Genomic DNA, 10098 nt, shown 5'->3' on the forward strand with positions numbered 1-10098 from the left:
TAAATGGATGAAAGCAGGTGTTTCTCCCTCTCAAGTCCTCAAGTCTTTGGGCTAAACTAAACTAAATTGCTTGGTTTTTTGTTTTTCTTTTTTGGTGGCAGAATTAAAGTGCATGTAGTCACATTCACTCTATACAGAAATTTGTGTTAAGCTGTCCTTAAGATAAGGAATTTCAAAGATTGGAACTGAAACAAGTATCACGCTGCAAGCAGGTGATACACACGGCAGTGAGCAAGAGCTGATCAACCCAGATTTTCCTATTCAGTTATGAATTTCCTTGCTATTGTTGTATGTGTCTAAGTCAAATTTAATTTCATGTACATTGTGGTTGGATTTCCATTGTTAGGGTCTGTGAGATAAATGCGATGTGAACGGTGTCACAATAGATGTTATTGTCTGGTTTGCCAAAACTTCACTAGAGAATTTTTATTGAAGTTTATTTTATATTTTTACTTCTTAGCTTTCTTAATTCAAGATAAAACACTTCAGGTGTACTTACCAAATCAAAATCAAAGAAATACCTAGTTGTGAGTTGTTTTGAGAGTTGAATTTTCTTAAGCTTGTGTTCAAATGAAATTTTGCCACTTATTGTTTTTAAAAAAGTTATTTGTGATTATTGCATAACCTAGCAATTAGAGCTATTTTATCTAAAAGATCATAGATAAAAATGCTAACTGAAGATTTTCTTTTACATTTCAGTAAAATCTTTCAAATGAAAAAATCCTTAGTTACCAAAAGAAAAATAATTAGTTTGTAGGTCCATTTGTAATCCTCCAAAACATGATAATTTCTGCATATTGTATATCCATGATATTTAACAAATATTTTGGTGCATAGGTAAACTTCCCTTTAGTAGTGGGCAAAATCTAACTTTCATCAATAGTATAAATTTCATTTGTGGACTGATATTCATTACTTTCATGTACTTTGGACATGTTATCAGCAGAGACCAATCCCTGGAGAAGGACATCATGCTTGGTAAATTGAGGGTCAGTGAAAAAGAAGATGACCCTCAACAAGATGGATTGGCACAGTGGCTGCAGCAGTGCACTCGGGCATAGTGGTGATTATGAGGGTGGTGCAATGTTGAGTTCTGTTGTACGTAGGTCTGCTAGTAGTCAGAAGCCAACTTGACAGCACCCAACAACAATAACGTATATTCAGATCAGTCTATTTTCTTCTGTTATATTTCATCAAAGAACCAAAAAAAAAAAAAAAAAAAAACCCAGACCCACTGCCATTGAGTTGATTCCAAATGATAGTGACCATACAGAACAGAGTAGAATTACCCCGTGGGGTTTCCAAGGCTATAAATCTGTATGGAAACAAGTTGCCTCATCTTTTTCTGCAGAGCAGCGGGTGGGTTTGAATGACCAACCGTTTGGTTGGCAGCCCAGTGCTTTAACCACAGTGCCACCAGATGCCTTCATCAAAGAGTTACTTCAAAAATCCCATTAGCCAATCAAACTTCTCCTTTGATGTAATTTTAAAACAGGTGATTAAGCTGACCCTAAAGCAGATCTCTCAACCACAGTCTACCTGTGTGATACTCATCGCATCAGAAAATTTTAGGCAGAGAGAGAACCTACATTATTGATCATGTATTCCTTATAATTTATACATTTTATGTCTGTGTACCTACCATAAAATTAAATGAATAACTGGCAATAGATGCGATATCAGACACCTTAAAGGAAATTCATTATCTCCAGCGAAAATGAAGCAGATACAAAATTCAAAACTTAAGCAATTTTTTGAACCATTTATTATCTAAAAGAAAAAGAATTAACTAGCACACACAAAAAAAATCTCTTGTTCTCTAAACAAATCTGAATTTTTACTTGTGCTTGAAGGTATTTGTTTTCATGTTCATAGGGTTAAAAAAAAAAAAACTCAGTGCTGTGGAATGCAACTCATAGTGACCCCCCCCCCCTTGAGTTTCCAAGTTGGTATCTCTACAGAACTAGATTGCCCAGTCTTCCTTCCGATGAGTGGCTGATGGGTTTGAACTGCCAGCCTTCTGGTTAGCAGTCAAGTGCCTTAGGCACTATACCACCAGAGCCCCCATTCATAGGGTTAGGGCTTGCTTTTTCTTCTGGCTTTTTAAACATCCTCCCTGTAGAGAGTCTCCAGAAATTAAGGGAACATCTTTAAATCGTCCTTGATTTGAATGAGTGGATAGCTAATCTTGATCAGATGTTTCTTTAGAGCATAATGTTGAAGAACTACTATGGTACTTGGCTATACTGACTGATTCTTAGGTATACTGTTTTTACCCTGTTAAGGTCTCTAAAGTCATTTAAGGTAATCATTTATTTTAAATGATCTTCTTTGGTTCAGATTTCCTGTTGAATTTTTTTTTAACCATTTCAAAAATCACCCAGTGATTGTGTCAGAGTTTTCCATAATCTCAAGATTCAAACCAAAACACCATCTACATAACTAAATGACTGTACTCCCACATCACCTCTAATGAAAGCAGAGTATGAAATTAAACATCACCTTTTTAAAATCATAATGAAACTAATATTTATGGTTCTGTTGTCAAATGTCTTGCATTTATGACACTTTGTTTTCTCTTGTTTTTGTTTCTCCAGGACATTTGGGCTTCCAGGACAGTTTTGTCACATCAGGTGTTTTTAGTGTGACTGAGCTAGTAAGAGTGTCACAGAGTAAGTACAATTTTGCTTTGATTTGGTACAGATTTGCCTTAGGTTTGTGCTTACTGTCTGCCTAGGCCTCTTAGAGACATAAATCGCTTTCAGAATCCCCTTCTCATTCACCCACTGGAAGAATTTTGCCATGCAGTTCGTGTGACAGATAAGAATTTAAACAGGAAAAATTAAATATAATTTTAATGTAAGCTTGGGGAGAAAACTGAAATCCTCAGCATCTCACATATTCCCTAGTTTATAGTGTGAACTTGGTTAAAGAAAAAAAATTCTGATTTCTAAGAAATTCTGCATTTTAAAACAATTTGCTTTTGACCTTTAGAGAGTGCTAATGCCCTTAGCATGAGTGACACAGTACAGCATGATCTTTACCAGCTTGTCAATACTCACTAACAACAGCGAATTAAGAATACCTGTCACTACCCTGTTCCATTGATCAAAGGGCCATTGATTGTATTTTTATTATGACGTAATTCAGACAGTCCAAGGAGAAGGTACAGGATTCATTCTCAGTCTCTTACTCTTTGTCTTTCTGTCTGTCTGTCTCTCTCTTTCTCTGACATACACACTCTCTTGCTGCCTTCCTCAAGATCATCTGTTTTATTTAAAAGCAAACCTGTAGTGACTATGATGTTCTATTCCCCAATATAAAGAAGGAAAAATAAATACCATTTATTAAAATTTTACTGTTCACTGCCTACCTACTTCAAAATAGGAGCTCTGGTGGCATAGTGTCTAAGGAGTTTGAATGCTAACCAGAAGGCTGGTGGTTCAAATCCACCAGCTACTCCTCAGAAGGAAGACTGGGCAATCTACTTCCATACTGATACCACCTCGGAAACCCAAGGAGGGGTCACTGTGAGTTGGATCCGACTCAATGGCAGTGATTTTTTTTTTTTTTTTTTTTACTTCAACATATCACTTGTAGTTGAATTTATACTCTTAAAATTGATCTCAAGCCTCATCAAATCCTTTTTGGAATAAGGTGGAATAACAGTAAATATTTTCATTTCCAGTTCATACCTCTCATTCACTCCATTATGGGATTTGAAGATTGGTCCAATAAGACAGTCAATCCTATGACAAGATAAGAGGTCAAGCAAGCCAAGCCATCCCTGATCCCAAAGCCACTGATTGTGTCGACTCTCCTTTTAGTCATTCATAGGCTGGAAGTCTCTTACAAGTCCAGAAAGTAGGTTGCAAGTAGGGGCAGGGAATCTGAGGGTAGAGGGATGGATAGAAAGAGAATCTAATGACAATTGAGCCTTTACTGTCTGCCAGGCACTGTGCTAGCCTATCGTGATGTAAATAAATACTTGCAGTAAACTGGTTGCATTAAAAATTACAGCTATGCATCATTTAACCTTTCCCAGCAACATCAGACTCCATATACACCTTCGGTCCTGTAATGTGGCTTTTTTTTAAATTAAATTAAATTTTTTTTTTAAGGAAAAGCAGCTCTCCTTTTGTTTATTATTTCCCATAATAATAAAGACCCTAAAGCCCCAGACTGAATGAGCAGTGGGACTTCAGGAAGTATCTCAATCCCTGAAGCCTTTCCTCCTTCCCTCCTTCTGCCTTTATTCGCCTACCCAGTGTAGCCTTTCATTCCTGGTGCAGGGCAGTGCCTCCTATGGCGCCTCCACTTTGGTGCTGTGGGCTCCTGGTTCTCAGGGACAGTGCCTGCACAAGATCAGAAAGTGGCTATAGCAACAGGGCGGCAGCATCCAGGGCTGCAACCACCAGCCATACGCTGGACACCCACACATGCTGTCCCCACGATCGTCTCTCCACACTATCCCCCTACTGTGTCCACTCCCTTCCTTCACTCCAGGACCAGATATGCAAAAAGTCCCACTTTGGCTGCCAGCGTTGCCCCTACCCAGCCCAGCTGTACACCCAGCAAGTCCTGACTCCTCTATCCATGGATTCAGCCCTTCGACTTTGTCTGGCAGGCCACCATAAGATTTTAATATAATAAGCTTTAGGAAGGTTTGACTATAGATTGTACAGGGACTGCCTGTATATAATATGGTGATCCCACAACATCCTAATTGAATAAAGTTCTATTTCATAGAACATATCTTTGATGTTAAGTGACACATACCTGTACTCCTTTTTCACAAATAAGTTAAATTGAGGAGTTTTTTAAGTGGGTCATCCAAAGTCAAAGAGTGGGTAAATGTTTGAGCTAAGTCTATGTAATGCTACTAGGATCCATATTGGCCTAAGGGAATTTGAAGAAATCTGCAACAAGAGAATAGACAGGGAAACAAGCTGAAAGTTACTAAGGGTGTTAGGGTTCTGAGAGTCTGGGATCCTTAGTTGATACTGACATGTTCAGGCCTAGGGGATTTGGAACCCTAATGAATGACACATTAGGAGTAACAGGTTGTGATTTGGAATAGAGAAGTTGCTGTCATATCACTGAAAGTTCCAGTTGCCATCACATTAACTCCAGCTCATGGCAAACCCATGTGTGTCAGAACACTGCTCCACAGGGCTTTCAGTGGCTGACTTTTCAGTAGATTGTCAGGCCTTTCTTCCGAGGTACCTCTAGGTGGGCTGAAACTTCCAGTTGAACATGTTAGCAGCTGAACATGTTAACCAGTTGTACCAAGTCAAGGATTTCGTGATTTGTTAACGGGGAAGCTATATACTGCACAACTGATTAGCCAATCTTTTGGCATAGAAATATGTTTATGTATGTGTGTGTGTGCATGTGTGTGTATACATATATATGTACATATATATAAACGTTTTAAGGCTTTTGAAAGTGGTCAGTATCCTACATTATTCTTGTTATTATAATAATAATAGTATTATTTAGACTAAGAGGAGCTCTGGTGGCATAGTGCCTAAGGCATTTGACTGCTAACCAGAAGGCTGGCGGTTCAAACTCATCAGCCATTCCTTGGAAGGAAGATTGGGCAATCTACTTCTGTAGTAATACTGTCTTGGAAACCCACAGAGGGTCGATTCAATGGCACATAACAATAACAATAATGACAATAAGTTTAGAGTAAGTATCAAAGTGTACCTGTTACAGTCTTGTTATCAGGGAAATACATTCATAAAGTGCTCACTGGGATCTGAAAATAGGCTGTAAGTATGAAAAAGGGGAAAAGGTCCTTTAAACTGTAAGATAGGACCACTAGAGCATTTCTTTTCCCACCCTGGCTGCTGTAATGCATACATTACCACTAGTGTCATGAGGTGAAGGGGTTGTCTTAGATGGCTCACACTGCCCAGAACAATCCCCAGCATCTCACCCTCTTCCACTTCCTGTATCTCCCTTTAAGGCCTTCTATCCCAGGGCTTATCAGTTCCAAGCTTAATTAGACCTCCCTTCAGTCTAAGATAGCATGGCTACCAAGTGAATATGATACCTGCCTTCCAGACTGCCCCAGGCCATGACGGAACAGGGATTGAATTTGCAGAGGGATCTGGTTCTGTTTCCTGTCCCTGTTTAGGGGGCCCTGCAGCTGATGCCTGGCATCATGACTATCCTTCGGCTCTTGAATGCTTTCTGATTCTGCACACTGCTGTGTAATCGCTCTAGGACGCACTCACACATGGCCTCCTGCTGACTGAAACTGTTTGGCAGGAATGGGACTGGGCTGTGTCAGCTAAATCGTGGCTTCAGGCCAAACTGGTCAACTGTGATCCAGAGCGCACTCCCTCTTGCAATCCTTAATCCAGGTTTGTTAGGGTCTATTTCACAAGATTGCTTTGGCTGCTGATAAAAGGATCCCCCAGCTCAGGTTTCCTCACCCACACACCTTTCTGAGAGATTTAACACTCGGAGAAGCCACAGGATGCTGTTGAAGTCCTTAAGCATTCTCTCCAGTGCTGCCTCCTTCCCCGCACATTGAAAGAGCTGAATACATTTTAGAGTTGCAGTGGGCACTTTTTATAGATGAGTGGGGCTGGGGTGCATTCTGCATCCTTGAAAGAAATAAGCCAACTGGCACGTAAGTGGATTAAACCATGCCTCTGTTAGGAGCATGATGCAATAATATGAAAAATTATAGTCGCTAGCATTTATTAAGCATAAACCATGTACCAGAAAGAGCTCTGGTGGTATAGTGGTGAAAGCATTTGACTGCTAACCGGCAGGTTAGTGGTTCGAGCCCACTAGCCTCTGCACGGGAGAAAGATCTGGCACTCTGCTTCCACAAAGATTTACAGCCTTGGAAATCCTATGAGGTCACTTCTGCTCTGCCCTGCAGGGTCACTATGAGTCAGAATCAACTCAACGGCAGTAGGTTTGGATTTTTAGTTATGTACAGTCACTTTGTAAATATTATCTCCTTTAATCCTGTCATGGTTAGTGTTATTGTCCATTTTTACAGATAAAGAAAACTGTGAGGCTGAAAGAGTTTAAGAAACTTTCTCTTACTTTGCTGTACATAGCTAGCGAATGGCATATATTTTTTCTACAACCCCTCCTATGACTGTGCTATAGTACTAAATAGAGTCCAAGGAGTCTATGGTTTTAATGACTAATTATTTTTTTGTTAGAGTTGATGAACTTTTAGATTAGTAATTGTGGCATAGTTTTTTTTTTTTTTTTTTTTTTTTAAAGTGAAAATGATTGTTAGATACAACAAAACAAGTAAAATAATATTTTTTGTCTGGATGTTTTTAATGGCCTCAATTTCTGAAAAATTCTTCCACTGTGTTAAGAATGCCTTCTTAACCTCCTCTTATCTATCCCAGCCCCTGTCCAGTTACCCTAGTCACACCTAATTATAACCACAGACATGGTCTGGATATTTCACACTAATGGTGATCCGAATTTGAAAAATTTCCCTCCTTCTGGATCTTTAGTATTCAATATATTTCTTTAATTTGCTAATAAAAATACTTATTTTTCCCAGGTTTACCATTGGGTTCTGTTCATAGCTTTTCTCCTTTTTAATTTGATGGGGTGGAGAGGGCATGCTATTTCAGGATTTCCTCCCAAGGAGTCTCTGAAATACCTACGTGCTAAGTTCATTGCTTGTAATAGTGTCACTACAGAGGTGGCAAGAGCAGAGAAACTCAAGAGAAAGTCGCTGGCTTAGCCTCCCAAATCCAGGTTGCTTGACATCCAATTATACTGATGAGATGCACGCCGATCTTGGGATCAGGAACTCTTGCTGGCAGTTTGAAGCTGCAGTTTCCCACTAACGCCCATTTCACCCTCACCTCCTACCTGCCCACCCTTTAATTTTTGACAATATCATCTGCAGTCCATGAAAGGCAGAAAAGGAGAGTTCCGTTTCTCTAGGCAGCAAGGAAATACTGTAGCATAGATGTTAAGTGTATCTTAGTTCTCCTCCTACCCCCCCCCCCATCCAAAAGGACCATCTGAAAGTACTTCTATTTATTTATTACTTTGTTGCAGAGGAAGGAGAAAATACAGACCTCTAGACACTGTGCCAGAGAGAAAGAGAAGTATTCTAGGTTTTGGAGGAGGGGGTTTTACAAGTGCTAACAATGTGGTTCAGAATCACTAAAGTTCTTTTAGCATAATACTATGAGGAAAGAGACAGGAACCATCTGTTGAAATGGCTCTTACACGATGCTACATTGAAACAAAGACTTCTCAGGGCATTTTCAGATTGGTCTTTTTCCCATGAAGTTGTTACTAAGAGAGACTACTCAGAGGTTGCTAAATGATGCTGCTTAAATAGTTTTTTTTTTTTTTTTTCCTGGCAGCACCCACTCTTGTTTATTTTGCACCAGTGTTTTCCTCAAAGTATGTGTTTTGAGGCTGTCAAAAACCATTCCTGCTAGGAACCCAGAAAGTTCTCCCTAAAAATCCACTACTTCTACCCATTTCCTTCTAAAGCGCTGACTCTTTTACTTGAAGTTGGTAGAGTGACTCTGAAACCTCACTGGGAAAGAGGAAAACCACAAATACACACAGACCATTGTGATTCTGGCCTGGTGGGGTCTAATTTTCTAGCAGTGGTTTGTACACCCGAGCTGGCTGCAAGGGTTAAGTAAACTTCGTGGCTGGGAATGACTTCACAGGCCTGGAATTTTGAAAAGCCAGGGTTCTCAGTACACTGTGGCCAGCCTTAGAATCTTTGGGTGTGAAAACCACGCTCAGTTACCCAGGCTCATTTTGGTTACTGTTGCACTGCTGCAGAATCTATTAAAATCCAGCAGCTGAATTGTCCTGGCTCTGCCACAAAGCTGGGCTGCTGGGTCGTCTACAGGATTCCTGAGTTGTTTGTCAATGGAGAGAGGAAGTGAATGGAGCCAGGCTATGCCTCAGCCTGGCATGAGGTGGCACCCTAGTGGCTGTGTTCTGCCTTGGAAATGTGCACTCTTTCTCTGTTCTCACACAGCCAACGTCATTAAGATCTAAATTGCAATTCCTTTTTAAACTTCTTATTTAAGTCTCCAGGCCCTCTGTCTGTCTTTGAGTACCCATATCCATACCCATAGCTTTTCTGGCCAGCAATTTAGTAAGAACTATTGGCAATAATCTAACCTGACGTGATGTAACTACTTAAAACAGAATGAACTCAGCCACAAGGTACAATAAGAAAATGCAGCTCTTTGGTAGGGACAAGCTCAAACTTGAAACTACAAAATGTTCTTGCAAAGAAGGATTAATGAGGAAATTGGTATAGGGATAAGAGATTTCAGTTGTCTGGTCGTTTGGGGTGCCATTTAAATAGTTGCAGTACTGTGGACCTTTATTAAAGTGGAATAGATTTGGAACTTTCTTTTCTGAACAAGCGGCCTGTTGGTTCTCCTCTGTTTAGTAAGGTGATAGTTATGATCATTGCATGGAAAGTAATTTTTAAAATAGATCATATTCTTGAGCAAGCTCTTCTTTTGAAAGGAATCATTTGGGCTTGAGCATTAAAGGAAGAAACAAAAAGAATATAATAATAATAATAATAATAATAAATAGACCACAGCCCTAGCATGAACAGTTGCTGTGACCTTGCCTTTTGTTTGCCATTACACAATTCAATGGGAGTCCACTCAAACTATGCTCTCGATCAATATCCTATTAAAGCAGCACAAAAAGTCTCCATAAACTTAGTGGTTAGCTATGTTTATAAATGGAACTCGGAATAATTAGATGGTCAATAGCAGGCTGTACGAGTAATTTTAAAATGAACATCACACATTTTATATCTGTAGAAGTCAATGGAATCTCTTCTAAAGTGAGGGTATGATGCGTAGCAGACAGAAGAATGGGAGTCCCTTGGAAAAAAATCATCACGTTTACCTCCAAAATGCAGTTTATTTTACATATATATATATATATATATGTTGTTATGTGCCGTCGAGTCAGCCCTGACTCATTGCGACCCCTTCTTGGGTTTCCAAGGCAGTATCACTACGGAAGTAGGATTGCCCAACCTTCCTTCCGAGGAGTGGCTGGTGGGTTTGAACCACCAGCCGTCTGGTT

The 10098-nt window shown here is 39.7% G+C and overlaps 1 protein-coding gene across 1 annotated transcript in view; it reads left to right on the forward strand.

Moving 5' to 3' along the window:
• Nucleotides 1-10098, forward strand: part of NFIA (nuclear factor I A) — a 468951-nt gene that overhangs the window by 302274 nt on the left and 156579 nt on the right. Inside the window, exon 4 of the mRNA XM_042782438.1 lies at nt 2598-2672. Coding sequence (XP_042638372.1) covers nt 2598-2672 — 75 coding nt within the window. The remainder of the gene's footprint in view (nt 1-2597; nt 2673-10098) is intronic.

Source organism: Orycteropus afer, unplaced genomic scaffold, assembly GCF_000298275.1.
Source record: "Orycteropus afer afer isolate SDZICR_OR568_19922 unplaced genomic scaffold, OryAfe1.0 scaffold00318, whole genome shotgun sequence".
Lineage (NCBI taxonomy): Eukaryota > Metazoa > Chordata > Mammalia > Tubulidentata > Orycteropodidae > Orycteropus > Orycteropus afer.